Raw genomic sequence first — 16,342 nt, forward strand, 5'->3', positions numbered from 1 at the left:
GCATCCGTATAGACACCGTAACAACTCAATAACGGAAAATGTTACGCAAGTGACAGTTACATGGGCTTGATAATACAGTTGATTGTCAAAGGACGCACGACAAAGGGCGACTCTATTCTTGACATAACAGTTACTTTCTGTCTTACCAACTATAAGAGTGGTGTGCGACCAATATTCCACCTTCAAACATAATAATTATCTTCAAGTTATAGAATTACACAATCTCAACGAAATGATCAAGACTGTTTTATTTATATGTGAAGCGCGATGCTCTCCATGCTTTTCTAACGCATATGCACGCGGCCATCTTGTCGTTCCTATACACACAGCACGCATCTCGCTCTTTTCCAACTTCAAACCTCAAAATAGATCAAATTAATATATCGTGGCAGATAAAAACTTTTTATATATATTGTATATCTAAACAAAAAACGATTTTATTTTATTTTTTAAAAAGCATTATATAACATTGTGTTTGCATAGATATTCTTGACAACGTCACAAACCCTGCTTCCAATTTCAAAAACAGACCAAAAACGCCCCGAAAACCGCTATGGGTTCAACGGGTGCTTTATTTCAGTATCTGTGTGTCAATGGTGCCCTCTGTCGACAGATGCGTTTCTCGGTTCTACTCAGCACTGTTTTATTAAACCTCTCCCTCCCTCGACGTCAGCTTTTGGGAACTCGGGCAAGGGAAAGTTTAGGGAGAACAAAAGTCCGCTGTTGTCTATGTATGGATGAATGCTGAAAGCCTGGCGTACAGGAGAGAAAAGTAGCGCAGTGCGGACCGAAATGGCGAACGCGTGGCATCCGCACTGAAAACATCGCCACAGACCATAGACGCGTTAAAAGGGCTGTGAGCAAACTTTTCCACTTTTGTTTTTATGGAATTGTTTACCTCTAATCTGGACGAACAGATGCAACAAAGCGAAACTTGAGTTCACCGCTGACAGTTTTCCAAGGAAAGAAAATCCATGAAGTTTCAAACGAGAAGGACATTAATCAGACGGAAGGATTTTAAGAAGGTTGCGCGTTACTGAGTGTTAGGAACAAGTAGGGGGGAAAGTCATCTAAAACTTGCTAAAAGAGCTGGGTGAAACGAACAATGGCAAAGAAATACGACTTCCTCTTTAAATTATTGCTTATTGGCGATAGTGGTGTTGGCAAGACCTGTTTGATCATCCGTTTTGCAGAGGACAATTTTAATTCAACGTACATATCAACCATCGGTAAGTGAACATGTTTAAATACTGTTTGATATGGTAAGACGTTTCGCTCTTCTGCCTAGTTTCTAGCTTGTAAAACAAGTGCTCCCCAAGTGTTTGTTCATGTCAGTACTAGTCTAAACGGCATGTCATTCCAGCCTGGCCCAGTATAACTCAATCAGTCCTGCGGATCATCCCGTGCTCTGTGTGTATCCTCCTCCCTGATTGCATTTCCGGCCCTCTCGCGCTACTTTACTTCTGCCAGCCACAGCCTGCCCCCTCTCTGTATCTCATTTTGCAATGTCTTCCCCCAGCTACACCCCCCTTCATTTCTGCATCAGATGGAGGCCATCCTCCATGGCATTTAGTGCATTCACCCAGATCTTCAAAAGACCCCTTCCCTCCCTCTCCCTTTTCCCATCCAATTCACTGAAAAACCAAGCAGGTTGTTTATTAAACCATCAGAGCAGTGATTGTATCTCATTATGTCTGCTCTTGTATTTCTGAATGCAGCAGACATTCATTAGTCCACTTTTATTATGCCTCTTGGGGTTAAAACATGTTCACCCTTCCTTCCTGCCCCTCCTGGTTTATCTGTTTCCCTTTTTTCTTTTTCCTAGGTATTGACTTCAAAGTGAAGACCATTGAGTTTGAGGGAAAGAAAGTCAAACTGCAAGTCTGGTAAAAAAATAAAATAAAAATAAATATATATATATATATTCTGTTTTCATTTTAATTTTGATGTGTGTTTTTGTAATTTTTTTAAATTAATTTTAATTTCTGTGGTAGTTTTAGTGATTTAAGTACTAAAGCTAAACTAAATTAAAATGAGAAATGTTACAGAAATATTCTGGCAACTTGTTTTTTAATATTTTATTTCAGTTACAATTTATTTTAAGTAATGATTTTTTGATAATTTTAGTTTCAGTTGACTATACATTTACCCTGAAATATATTTGTAATTTTTTTATGTTTTTTAATGTTTGTTAAATCAGAGATTTAGTAGGTTTAATAAAGCATAATAAGATATGCTTTATTAAAGTCTATTCAGTCAAAATTCTTTACATATGTACAGAGTGTCTGTGTAAATACAGTGGCAGTGTTGTGTACACAAAAAACGTCTTCACTGTCGTTTTCTGTTTGACAGCTCACTGTTAAAACGGTAAGCTCTGTGTAAATGTGCCAAAGGTGGAGTCCGGTTGACTTTAGTTAAGGCTTCCCACAAACCTTCTGACAATTCAATAAAGTCATTTATGTTTGGCCACGATGACAGCCTGAAGTGCAAAGTCCAGCTGCTATAAAAGAAGTATATTAAACATGCCATTTTTTTTACTGACAAGCTTTCTGAGTGCTAAAATGTCTTATGCATGCAACTGGTTTTATTTGCTAGGGACACAGCAGGACAGGAGAGGTTTAAGACCATCACTACTGCATACTACAGAGGGGCGATGGTGAGACGAGAATCATGTTTAATGCAGACTATCCTTTTTGGTCCTATAGCCATTTGTGAACTTACTTATGTGGTTATTGTGAAACCCAGATTATTTCAACAGTTATTGAAGCATGACAAATCATACACATGATTTGTCATGATGGTAATGGTGCATTATTTTGATCCGTCTTTCAGGGCATTATCCTTGTGTATGACATCACTGATGAAAAATCCTTTGAGAATATTCAGAACTGGATGAAGAGCATCAAAGAAGTAAGAGCGAAAAAGGAAAATAAAATAATTTAACAGATAATTTGTTAGTCATTATAGTGTTTTTTTTTTTAAGAAAATGTACTGCAGTAGATGATTAAATTAATTAGTGCTTGCGTCCCTGTAAGTAAAGGTGGACATATGACCCTTGACTACAATCAGATATTTTCTTGCAAACTCCAAAAAAGCATAAAATGAAACGAGCTTTATAAAATGTGAGTTTCAGTTCTTGATAAGATGTCATAGGAAGTAGGTCCTGCACAGGTTACCAGAAAAGAGATGCAGTGTAAATACAAATGGGGCCTTTTGTTATCAGTCTCGGTTATGAAGAAAATGAGGAAGTGAGTGCATTCTTATGTTCTGTTTCCCAGAATGCATCAGTAGGTGTAAGTCGGATGTTAATGGGTAACAAGTGTGATATTGAGGCCAAAAGGAAAGTGTCAAAGGAGATAGGTGAGAAGGTAAGCGCTGTCATACATACTACCAATATGCGGGTCCAGGTGCATACAAGGTGTTTTATTGGTGCTAGGAATAGCTTTTCAGTCAGTTTATTTACAGCATGTTATTTACAGCATCACTACATACCACATGTCAATTTTTTTTCATTTTTGTACTACATAGATGTTTTTTTTTCAGCTTAAAACAAACTTAAGTTATTTTATTTAAAAAAAGTGATTCTCTTTTTTCATTTATTATAGCTTGCAAAGGAACATGGTATTCGATTCTTCGAGACTAGTGCAAAATCGAGCATCAACGTTGAGGAGGTATGGACAAAGAAATGCCTTTTTCTAGTTTTGGTCTAGTATCGTTAGTTTATAGTCACAGTTGATCTTTATCTGTCATACAGTTATCTGTATTTGTCTTATATTCTTAGTAATGATTGTTTTGATATTGAGAAGTTTTATGAGTTTCAGTTTCAGAAATGTCTGACTGTTAATAATAAAAACATAAACTGTAAAGTAAATCTGTGCATTTCACTGTTAAATTTGATGTAGTTGGTCTACTTTTAATTGAACTTTCTTTCCATAGTCTTTTGCTGCTCTTGCACGAGACATTTTGCTGAAGTCAAATAAGAAGCCAGTGAGTTTTCAGTGTGTGATACATAAAATGGATATTGATGCTTATTGTCTGCATGTTTAATAGTGAAACACACAATCACTCTTGAGTTTTTAAGAACTCAAGTGATTCAACTGTTCTTACTTGTAGTTTTATGATATCTCGACTGGTATCACATGACTTAAAAAAAAAAAAATTATATCAGACAGATCTAAAGATTAAGTTGACAAGAACAGTAACAAATCTACCAGGCTGTAGGGCAGGCATTATATAACATTTCTTATATTTACTGTTTTTACAGGGTCCCACTGGTCGTGAGGTTAAACTTACCAGCACAGAGAAAAAGTCTTCCAAATGTCTTCTTCTTTAGATATGCTTTTATACAGAGGACGGTCTCACTACACACAAACACATACACACAATCACATACAGTAACATTGCAGTGTTAATGCCAGATAATAATTTGCAAAGTGAATATGGAATGCTAATAGGAAGTGGTTTCAAAGTATGATGGCACTAGTAAGATAAGAAATACATGATACGAGATATGAAACAGGGTACAGCTTTCAAGTAGTTAGAGGAAAATCACTTTTTTTTTTTTTTTACTTCGTTTATATTTTCGCACTACACAACAAAAACAGTGACTTGGCTACAATCGAGACAATGTTGGTTTGACTTGCTCAAGTTTTGCTCAGTCAAAATGGATAACAAGTACCTTACAGCTTTCAAGTAGTTAGAGGAAAATCTTTTTTTTTTTTTTTTTACTTCGTTTATATTTTCGCACTACACAACAAAAACAGTGACTTGGCTACAATCGAGACAATGTTGGTTTGACTTGCACAAGTTTTGCTCAGTCAAAATGGATAACAAGTACCTATTGAATCTATCTTTGGCAACTTCAAGTGAAATATATAGTCCAGTTTGATGGCCAATCGGAACTTTTTGACAAATGGTTTTAATGTTTGTTGCTATAAAAGGTGAACAACTTCAATTTGAAAGACTTTGACCTCTAAAGGATGGATGAGAAATTTTAGGATGTTAAATGAGAAAATAATTGATTGATTGGATTGTATTATGGTTGGGATTATAATAATGTTCTACTGAAAATTCACAGTGTGTTTCTCCAAAAGGGACTATGGTCTGACATAATACAAATATCTGGTTTTGCATAAATTTTGCATCAAGTTTCTGTCTTCCTGCCTTAATCCACATTTCTGTGTTATTTTCCACAGCATATTTCTCAGAATCTGTACAATGATATTCTTTTAATAAAGTAAATAATGTTCATTTTCTCCAAAAGGGACTATGGTCTGACATAATACAAATATCTGGTTTTGCATCAAGTTTCTGTCTTCCTGCCTTAATCCACATTTCTGTGTTATTTTCCACAGCATATTTCTCAGAATCTGTACAATGATATTCTTTTAATAAAGTAAATAATGTTCAAAATCTCATACATTTATAGTGTTTTTTTCCCATTTGTGATAATGACACTATACTAAATATTTCTCACCTCCTTTAGTTAAGGACATATAGTAAATGTAACAATGTATTGTTTCAAGGAACAATTGAAAACTCATCTCATCCGTGAGCATCTAACTAAATCCTCAAAAAATTAAAATAATAAAGAAAATAAAGAAAAACTCTGCTTTTCCTTTTTCCTTTTCTCTCACTATCATTTGTCCTTTTCCTGTCCTAACCTTTACTATTTTGAACGATGACGGAAACCACGTGTAACAGGCATTTCTCGTGTTTAAAAGCGTTTGGATAAAAGCATCTGCCAAATGAATGTAAAATGATAAAAATCCCAAGTACGAAGAAGCTGTTTATTCTGCGCATGCGCGGAAAGGTCGCCAACCGTTGTGAATGTCGGGGAAGGTTGCCATGCAACCGCCCACCCAGTGCAGCATCAGCACCTCGCTCTGGGTGAATGCGGTGCCGCATTGAACAAATATTACGGACACGTGCTACCATAATGCGCTGCATATAGTCCCGCTGAAATTGCCTCGGACAACGTTTACATGGCGCAAAGACTATATGTGTGAATAACACACGTACGCAAAGACTCTTCAAGACTGGCGCGATTACGTAGTGATGCTCATGTCCGGGATACGGACGGGACGGGAGTCCTCGTGACTGCGGGAGGAAAAGGGGGAGACTACCTAGGATAAAACTCTCAAAGGGAACACCGTGGCTTTATAATTATTATTCAAAACAAACGGATGCATCAGGGGAGCAACATAGCGAGCTCTTCACAACAAACGGCCTCCGCGCGCCTGCTTTCATTTCCTTTTCTTTTCTCTCCGGACACCGTTGTGCTTCATGAGACGTGTTTTCCGAGTTCAGGTGGGGGCTGCGAGGCTCTCTAGTGGAAACCCGGTGAAGATACACTTCCATGTGAGCAGGACTCGTATTGTGTTATTCTCCTCCGCGGAGTAGCTAGAAGGCCAAAGCTGCTCTGCTCGGCCTGCTGAAGGCTCTGGGTACCGCAATGCCGCGGGGATGGGGAGAGAGAGACGGCAGGTGGGCGATGGAGCAAGCCAGATCAAGGGATATCGGAGAATGCAGATGTACGACGCCAAGAATAAATGTTGACTCAACATAAGTTGAGTTTTAACAGCTGTGGATGTTATAGAGACCCTAACTGCATATTTAAATAAGTATCTTCTTCACATATTAAACCGAGTCACATATAGTCCCATAATTTAGGAAGTATTTCAGTAGCCATCATGCCCTCACCGTCGGACTCCAGCAGCGTGGCCTCGATGTCAGGGTCTCGGGCTTTGTCCGGTAGTCGCAGAGGGATGTCTGGGCGGACCAGTGCGCGCGTCCTGCTGTACCTGGGCTTGTGTCACCTTGCGCTGGGGGCCATGGTGCTGGCCTTCAGCTTCACAAGCCTCGCCTTCACCTCATCACCCCGTGTCAGACAGTCCTGTCCTTTCTGGGCTGGCTTCTTCGTAAGTTTCTGTGATAGTTTATTTGAATATATAAATATTGGCATGATGTGTCCTGCAGTGGAACATGCGATATTTAATCGCTGCTGTCAATCCCACAGGGTCATTTAAATATATTGCAATAAATATATACTAAGTAAATTTAAAACAAAAAAGTTATATAAATGGGGGGATAAGGGATTGTTCACAGAAGAATCTTGTATTAAAAAACCCGTATAAATAATATCTTTCTTCCGTGGAACGCAAAAGAAGATATTTTGAAGAAAGTTGCAAACCAAACAGTTTTCATTATATGGGGAAGAAAGAAAAATAAATAAATAATAAATAAAACATAATTTCTTGAAATTATTGACATGAGTGTGAGGAAATGATGACAAAAATTTATTTATTTATTTTTGGAAGAGGGGGGATTCTAAAAAAAATCTGGCATTTTCTATTATTTTCTGTATTTTTTTTTTAATATAATGTTCTTAAAGTAATATATTTATTATAATATATCTATAATATATATAACCAAGCTCCAAAAGGACTAAAAAGCACCATGAAAGCAATATAAAAGTAGTCAATACATCTTTTGCTCTGAAGCCATCTTATGTAGATTTGTGTGAAGAAAAGAAAATCTCTCCCTTAAATGTTTTTCTTTTTTTGTTAAACAGGTTGTGGCGTCCGGAGTAGTTGGTGTGATATCATGGAGGAGGCCCTTCACTCTTGTCGTGCGTATCTTTATCATCTTGACAGGACTTGTCTGTGTGTGTGTGCGTTTGTCCGCTCCTCTTAGTTTTTGCAGTGATGCTGTTTTTGTTTCGTCCAGGTGTCGCTGTTCATGCTGCTGTCTGCAGTGTGTGTGATTCTCAGTCTGGCTGGTTCCATGCTCTCATGTCAGAATGCACAGATGGTCAAATCTTATGTTACCTGTCAGGTACATTCTCTTCTCTTCTCTTCTCTTCTCTTCTCTTCTCTTCTCTTCTCTTCTCTTCTCTTCTCTTCTCTTCTCTTCTCTTCTCTTCTCTTCTCTTCTCTTGTTGCAGATGGAGAATCGTCTGTGTCTTTGCTGTGACCCCAAGCAGACATGCTCTCTAACAGAAGATGAGACACTAGTGCTCTACCAACATACAGACTGCCACTCTGTGCGTCACCAGCTCAAGGTGGGGTCCCTTAACTCTTATAGGGTGTTTGGGATGGTCCCAGCCCCCCAAAACAAACACTCAGGTGTCTGAATAAATTTGAGTTTAACCATGATATTATATGTGTGTGCAGGATCTGCTGTTCAGTGCCTGCGGTCTTAGTATTCTCTCTACTATTATCTGCACTCTGTCTACGGTCACCTGTAGCATTCATATCTTCTCTCTGGACCTACTGCATCTAGTGAGACAAAATGCACAAAACCTTTGCACTAAAACACTTTGTTTTAATCGCTGTATTTTTCTCTCAAATGCTACAGTGCGTAGATAGACTCATGACCCTTTATCTCATCCCACTCTGTTTGTTGTAGCTGGCTCCTCATCGCTCTCGCTCTGTAAACCCAGAATGCACCACTCCTCAGGATGCATTTCTCAGTAACATGATGGACTTTGAGGAGTTTGTTCCACCCATTCCACCACCACCTTACTACCCTCCTGAATACACCTGCAGCTCAGAGACCGATGCCCAGAGGTGAAAATACACACACAAACACACACTTTTTTGCTTTTGTTTTTCCATCATTTTGTGCACTTTCCATTGACTTTTCTTGTTTCATATTGCGCTAATAAAATCTCCTAACTCTACCTCTAATACGAAACCTTTAAGAAAATGTTTTTTTAAAAATTGAAATAGTATTTGGTATGTTTAGTAAGGTCGCTTACATACTTGAGATGCTCTGACAGAATATTGTTCAGTTAAAGTGTTCTCAGTGTAGATGTTCTTGAAATATTTGTGTTCTGTCTTTTTTCTCAATAAATTTTTTTGTTCTTATAGGCATCTGTCCATTTTAACTACACTTCTTCTGTCATGCCTTTTCTTTTAATAATGACTTTTTCTCATGCCTCATTTTTCTGTGTGTACCTGCAGTGTCACATATAATGGATCAATGGGGAGTCCAGTGCCTCTGTACCCAACGGACTGCCCTCCTCCTTATGAGGCAGTGATAGGTCAAAGGGCTCCCAGTCAGGTACATGAGAGCATTGAGGGGTGTAAAGATGACTTGTTTAAACGGAAAATAAAATTAAATGCAATGTTTATAGAAATTAATGATGTTTTATGATTACTATTATATGGAGATTATATATATTACATGACATGCAAGAAAAAATTTATAAATCGTGCCCACGATTTACTAATTAGTTCCCTCGATGTACTAAAACGTGCACACGATTACCATTTCGTTTCCTCGATTTGCTAAATCGTGCGCACAATTAATAAATCGAGGGAACGAAATAGTAAATCGTGCACATGATTTAGCCTACTAATTTTTTCTTGCATGTCATGTGCGGGGCTCCGTACTGTTATTATTTAAAAAAACAATAATATAATTATATATTTTTTATTTATATTATTATTACAGCCAATGTCTAATGTGTTTTCTTAACTTATTCAAACCAAGAGTTTTTAAATGTTTTTTTTAATGCTGCATTAATTGGATTAAAAAAAGTTAAAATAGTAATATTGTGAAATATTATTACAATTTAAAATGTCTTATTTTCTGTTAATATATTTTAAAATGTAATTTATTCCTGTCTTGCCAAAGTTGAATTTTCCAGTCTTCAGTGTCACATGATCCTTTAGATTCTCTTCTCTTCTCTTCTCTTCCTTATGTTTCCTGTCAGGTACATTCTCTTCTCTTCTCTTCTCTTCTCTTCTCTTCTCTTCTCTTCTCTTCTCTTCTCTTCTCTTCTCTTCTCTTCTCTTCTCTTCTCTTCTCTTCTCTTCTCTTCTAATCAAATAATATCTGTGTGCTTGTTGCAGATGGAGAATCGTCTGTGTCTTTGCTGTGACCCCAAGCAGACATGCTCTCTAACAGAAGATGAGACACTAGTGCTCTACCAACATACAGACTGCCACTCTGTGCGTCACCAGCTCAAGGTGGGGTCCCTTAACTCTTATAGGGTGTTTGGGATGGTCCCAGCCCCCCAAAACAAACACTCAGGTGTCTGAATAAATTTGAGAGTTCACCCAAAAATTAAAATGCTGTCATCATTTACTCACCCTCAAGTTGTCAATGGGGACCAGAAACTGTACAACTGAACTACTTGACAGTGAGTAAATGATAGTAGAATTTACAATTTTTGGGTGAACTATCCCTTTAAGATACATTTTGGTAAATCAGTTTTAACGTGCGTTTCAATTGCGTCTCTTGTGATCACCTGTGTACAGAGATCCTTTTTTTAACGTAACATCCTACATCACGGGAGTACCAAGTTTGTGTAAATCTCACTGTTCGTAGGCCACAGTGTATGACACTCAAGCCGGTGAGCTGTCTGGAGAGAGAGGAACATCCACAGCATTCAGTGGTGAAGGTGAGTCTTGCCTCTCTTCTGTTCATCCTTTAGCAAACAGGCCCTGTTTCCAGCTGGTATTAAAGGCAAAGTTCACCCAAAAATTAAAATGCTGTCATCATTTACTCACCCTCAAGTTGTCAATGGGGACCAGAAACTGTACAACTGAACTACTTGACAGTGAGTAAATGATAGTAGAATTTACAATTTTTTGGTGAACTATCCCTTTAAGATACATTTTGGTAAATCAGTTTTAACGTGCGTTTCAATTTGCGTCTCTTGTGATCACCTATGTACAGAGATCCTTTTTTTAACGTAACATCCTACATCACGGGAGTACCAAGTTTGTATGAACACTATTAAATTACCAAACTATGTATACATGTGTACATTTTGTATATCCTCTCTCTCAGTGTCAATGGACAGTGGCTCTCTGTTGATGTCTGAGATTGTGGATATTCCAGATGACAGCTCCCCATCTGAGGACTCCTGCCTCATGGAAGTGGGTGTTGGTGTGCGTGCACGGCCACGGGGGGGCAGCGAGGGAGGGGAGGGGGGAGAGTACGCCAGCCTCCGTTCTTTCACACAACATCCTGAGGGAATGGTAGCTCCTTCCGGAAGACGTTGTTTCAGAGGCGAGAGATCGAACTCCTGCTCCTCTCCGAGCACGTACCACACCTCTACCTACAGGTGGGAAAAAGTTGAGTCTTTAAACCTTTGTCATGTACAATTACACAAGTGCGATTAGAACATTTAGTGCATCATGTGATCTCCTGCTAAATTCAGTTCTGCTTTCATGCTTTGGCAATATTTTCTTGTAAAACATACTCCAATAATCTTATTAAACAAGTCTTTAGAGTGTAGGGGGAAAAAAGTCTATGCCGGGAGCTCAGCTAGAGCGTTATAAATCGTTGTTTAAAAGAATTGATAAAATAGTTAAATAATTAAGTTAAATTTTAGCTGTAAAGTTCCTTCATAATTTCCTCCACAGGTCTCCAGTGTTGAGGCGTCAAGCTCTGTTGGCAAGTAGCTGCTCTCAGTTGGAGTTCCTAGCAGGATCTCAGCATTCCTCCATCCCAGAAATCCGAGTTCGGCCCTGCACACCTTCCCGACGGGACTCCTCATCTGAATTTAGTAACCCACCTACCACAGCCCCAACAGGTCCTGCTCAAGACCGGCCGGACCATACAGTACTTCCGCGGCCAGGTTTACATGAGCAAATTGGACGTGATAGAAAAGACAGCAACAGCTTCTTACCTCTCATGAGGTCACACAGTGAACCAGGACTCAGCTCTTCAACTGACACAGGTATGAACATGCATATGTAACAGATTACAGTTGTCTGGGATTTATGTGAAAACATGAATTTGTGTTTGCCTCTGTGTTACTCTGTTTTCTTTGAAGCACTTCACAGAATGACGATAACGTGTTTGTGCTCTTCTCTTCTCAGGTGATTTCAGTCTCTCAGGAGGCAATAAAGGAGTCCGTGAGGGGGGATCGCAGACCTCATCAGAAACAGGTAAGAGATGTTTCTATATAGGATTATTATGTTTCAGAGTAGCACAGTGTTATTTTAGTTTTTTTTTTTTAGTTTTTTTTTTTACATTTTTAGTTTTTATTTATATTTTACTTTTACATTTTCAGTTGTTATTTTACATGTAATTAAAATTTTAGGAATGTTGATATGGACTGTAATTTTGGTCATTGTCATTTTTATTTTGTTTGACTTTTATTTCAGTTTTAGTTTTAATTCAGTTTTAGGTTTTATTTTATTTATTGCTTCATCTTAAACTTATTTCATTTAGTAGAATTGTCATTTAGTTTTAGTTTATATACAGCTTTATTTTACTTTTAACTTTTTTAGTAACCACGGTAACACATGATAAATGTACATTTTAATATTGTGAGAAATCACATCAAGTTCATTTGAAGTTCCAGAACTCATCACTTGCTCTCTGTTTACAAAAAAAAAAAGTTGTTTATTCTAATATGTTCTTGGAAGCTCAGATCTGTTTACTTTTTTTAATGCATGACCACCCACATTTATATGTCAGAAACCGCTATTGTTGTTTAGTAACGTGACCCATTCAATCACAGTGAGGTAGTAAGGAGGAAGTTGGACAGAAAAGCTATCATACCTAAACATGAGAACAGTGATAAGAATAAAATATGGTCAAGTATGTCAGACTTTTTGGTTGGAAGAAACCAAACTTACAAACAACCATCTGTTTTAGTTTTAATTTAAACAATTTAAAATGAACAATTAATTGCAAAGGTAAAACTAATAAAAATTACAAAATCACATAACAACATAACTCAAACTTGAACTAAAATAAAAAAAAATGGAAAATATAAAAGCTAATTTGAAACAAATCATTAATAAATACTATAATAACATAAATAATAATAAAATCATTATTTTATACATTTATTTTTTGAATAATCTGTTTCCCTGCTCACTATATTTGAATAATTTGGTTTGTTTGTATCTCCTTTGTGGCGTAGGGGTATTGTCTGGAGCTGGTTTGCTGCCTCGCTCCTCTCTGGCACTTCCTGCTTCCCTGCCCAGAAAAGACAGCATTAAGGCTATAAGTAGCCGGTTGCCCTCAAAACAAGTCCCAGCCACCTCGATGCGTTTACCCAAAGACTGTGCACGCTCACTTGGAGACCTCAAGGTTAGTCTTTTTGATGCCTAGGACCCCAAAATATGTCAATCCCCCTTTTCTACCCAATATTAATAATGTTAAATGTATAAACAAACATTTTCCATTTAAATTCAGGTCACCAAAGTTTTAGTGCAACGTTTCCTGCAGAGATCCAAACGTAACTTAGCCCCTGCAACTGAGCATACCGGAAACTGTACTCAGGGGCCTAAAAGGAGGACAGCAGGTGATGGAAGTCTGCCATTAGAACAGGTAAAAACATTGCCAATACCATAAATGAAATCATTTAGTTCAGCTAGAATTCTGTGTAGGTCAATTTAGTACAAAATAACCCATAACATGTTTCTATGAAGGTACTTCGTAACTCTCTGGGGGCCAACAGGGGGCAGCAGCAGCAGCACGTCCACCACTACTGCCGTGGACACCATCACTCCTATAGTGACAGTCGCCATAATGCCCGCCGCCATGATGACGACCCTGTAAGGGCCGGGGGAATCCACTTGCGTAGCTGCGGAGATCTCAGCTCAACATCCGTCGCATCACTGCGCAGAATCCACCCACCGTCACAAGAATCATCAGGAGCTCTTTACTCAGAATCTGCCCTCTGAAATGGGGCGAGGGACTCTGGAATAAATCACAGCTGGATTCAGGAGAGGGGGCAGAGAAAATCTGAGAAAAGAATAACAGGTTTGAGATGAGGAATTTATCCTGCTGAAGGGATGATGTGAAGCATGCTGTTTGAAAAACAGTATATGTACCTTCGGTGAAGATTTTAGCTGTTCTTACCATAATAAGACCGAACACTACACCCGATATAACAGAGCTTAACCCATCAGACCCTCTGCTTTCTGTGCCTGACAAACTCCGGTCTTTCTGTTTTGTATTTCCATGTATTTTTTGCTCCATCTAGTGCTTTTTTCTCGCTCACTGTTTACATGGATGTGGAAAGAATGCAGCACCTCTGACACTGTTCCTGGTCTTCACAGCTCATTACAATGCACTCATGCAACTACAAACATACAACCCTATGTTTGGCTGTAACTATGTTGTGAACTTGGGGGAATTGAAAGGAATAATTAAAGGAATAAATTAAAGGATTTAAATGGATTTAAGGGAATACGCAAAAAAAAAAGAACAGTAAAAGAAGCAGGATAAAAGTATTTGAAAAGTATCAATTCAATTTGACTTATTTGCAAATAGTATGTTAATTTAAAATAGGTACACATTAATTTTCTTTGTATGCCTAATATGTCGAAAATGTAAAATGGTTTCATATCTTGTCACATTCAATTATGCATTACTTGAATCACACAAATGATTCAGCCTAAATTTTCAATTCAAAACGGCGAAATTTAACAAAATAATTTAAGTAGTTTGCATATCACTGTCAGACATTTAGCATTTTTGTCTTAAAACAGTTGTCAGATAGTAAATGGTTAACTACTTACATCTTACCTCGCATTCTTTCACTGTCAAAGACTGAAGCATTACGCTGGAATTCATGTTCGGTCTCTGTGAACAGTAAAACCTGCCTTCTTGGTTTTGAAATGTCATCTCAATCATTTTGAGACTGATGAGAGCTGTTAGACCGTTGAGGCAGACCAGCCTAAATTGTAATGTTTTAAAATGTTTTGTCATCCTAACAACAAACAGAGCAACATAAAGAATATCAAATATTGGGAGGGACAATTTGGCCATTTCAAAATATTGGATTGTGGGTGTCTATGATGGTTACGGCCCTGCAAATATACACATGCAATAAAATGCATGACCACACACACTCAAATGTGGTGTTAACTCTTTTGTAACGAGCCACTGAACGCTTTTCACTAAATACTTTTCACTAATTGACCATCTCGCAAAGTGTAGCTAATTAATTCAAACATCATCTGAGCAGCTGCAACAGCTGAGGTTGATGCAGCAATTGATTCATTGTCTTTTTTTGGTAGAAGTGCATGGTTTTTCTAAAACAACTAAGATAATTCAATTGGAGCTTTGATCTTTTGCATCTGTCTGTCTCTCATGGCAGACTCTAGCTTCCCAGCCTGTGTAATACTTTCCTAGAATGCCTCTGCATGTATAGAGCAGGCTTGTTTTCTCTTTTTGATTGAACACCAAATGCACTAACACACACAGATACACAAACATGCTTGTGACAAAACTAGATGCCACTAATGCAAAGAAATGTTTGAGGGATTTTGGATTTTATAATACAGAAGATTCTCTGGCAATAAGCATACTGTAGATATCGAACTATTACAGGAAATTGGGACCTTGTATTGAGTGATACCTATGAAAACTGAACGCTCACTAGAAGTGAGACGATGAACCAAGTCAAACTGATATGTTCAAGGATTTTACAATGTTCTGGACAGTTTGGGAATAATACTTTGGAAAGACAGCCATGGACGTCTGGTGTATCTGCTTTGTTGTATTCGGAAATGGAATAATTGCAGTTGTCAATTGTTTAGAAGTGCTTTGGAATGCTAGCTAATGGCTTTGAATCAGTAGCAATGTTGCTAAATAATGCATTAATACAATTGCTCTATATGTAAATAATTTTGATGCACGGACCCTCACGCTCTTTGAAGCACCGAAACCAAGTCTGAAAAAGAGCTTGATATTCTACCTCTTGTATTGCATACACTGACATGTTACGGCCCAGTGGAATATTTTAATTAATTTAAGGATTTTATGGACTATTTATGAAACAACTTCTACACTGACTGATGAAAACACTGTTATTCTGGGAATATGCTGCCTAAAAAGAACATTTAAAACAGCTCTACTTCATGAACTTTTAATGCAAGTTATGTAAAATCACAACAATAAATGTATACACATCAAATTGATCAAATCATCTATATCAATTTCATGTTTTCAGGTGTTAGCTCCACTTTTTCAACACTGAAAAATATACATTTAGATTTTTTTCATTGGTAAGAAATAGTGTCTGATTTGTGAATAAATTGCTCTTCAGAGTCATGTCTTTTAAATGAATCGGTTGAACTGGTTCACCCCTGCTGAAGCTAGAGCTCAATGCGGCGGAACCAGGGCTTCTCTAGGCAGAAAGAAATTCACACAGAAATTTGATTTAATTAAATTGCTATTACCTTTTAATTTACCCTGTGCTGAACAAAATGTTCACAAACCACTGTTTAAAAGTGATTAAACGTGTAATGAAATGTAATGTGTGCCAGTGTGCAATAAGAATGACGTAATTACGGCAGGACGCTAAGAACCTGTTCTTTGAAACGAACGACTCGAAAGAACCGATTCGCTGAAATGA

The 16,342-nt window shown here is 37.7% G+C and overlaps 2 protein-coding genes across 4 annotated transcripts; both read left to right on the forward strand.

The window, feature by feature from the left end:
- Positions 1-575: 575 nt before the first annotated feature.
- Positions 576-4,669, forward strand: LOC107595065 (ras-related protein Rab-13-like). Of its 3 annotated transcripts, XM_016285355.1 has the most exons (8): positions 577-1,229; positions 1,826-1,886; positions 2,596-2,656; positions 2,833-2,910; positions 3,279-3,368; positions 3,606-3,671; positions 3,937-3,987; positions 4,265-4,669. In XM_016285355.1, exons 1-8 carry the CDS (start codon positions 1,106-1,108, stop codon positions 4,331-4,333), a joined length of 600 nt encoding a protein of 199 aa, XP_016140841.1. In that variant the 5' UTR covers positions 577-1,105; the 3' UTR covers positions 4,334-4,669. The 3 variants fall into 3 exon arrangements, with proteins under 3 accessions (XP_016140850.1, XP_016140841.1, XP_016140860.1); XM_016285364.1 differs by lacking the exon at positions 3,606-3,671 and having other exon boundaries at positions 576-1,229; XM_016285374.1 differs by lacking the exon at positions 3,279-3,368.
- Positions 4,670-5,841: 1,172 nt separating this feature from the next.
- On the forward strand, positions 5,842-14,173 carry LOC107595084 (protein FAM189B-like). The gene is made up of 14 exons (XM_016285400.1): positions 5,842-6,920; positions 7,574-7,630; positions 7,729-7,836; positions 7,946-8,062; positions 8,175-8,282; positions 8,410-8,570; positions 8,967-9,066; positions 10,339-10,411; positions 10,804-11,080; positions 11,382-11,698; positions 11,841-11,909; positions 12,896-13,065; positions 13,171-13,305; positions 13,407-14,173. Exons 1-14 carry the CDS (start codon positions 6,693-6,695, stop codon positions 13,659-13,661), a joined length of 2,175 nt encoding a protein of 724 aa, XP_016140886.1. The 5' UTR covers positions 5,842-6,692; the 3' UTR covers positions 13,662-14,173.
- The last annotated feature ends 2,169 nt before the right edge of the window (positions 14,174-16,342 follow it).

Source organism: Sinocyclocheilus grahami, unplaced genomic scaffold (genome assembly GCF_001515645.1).
Source record: "Sinocyclocheilus grahami isolate Dianchi unplaced genomic scaffold, SAMN03320097.WGS_v1.1 scaffold11.1, whole genome shotgun sequence".
Lineage (NCBI taxonomy): Eukaryota > Metazoa > Chordata > Actinopteri > Cypriniformes > Cyprinidae > Sinocyclocheilus > Sinocyclocheilus grahami.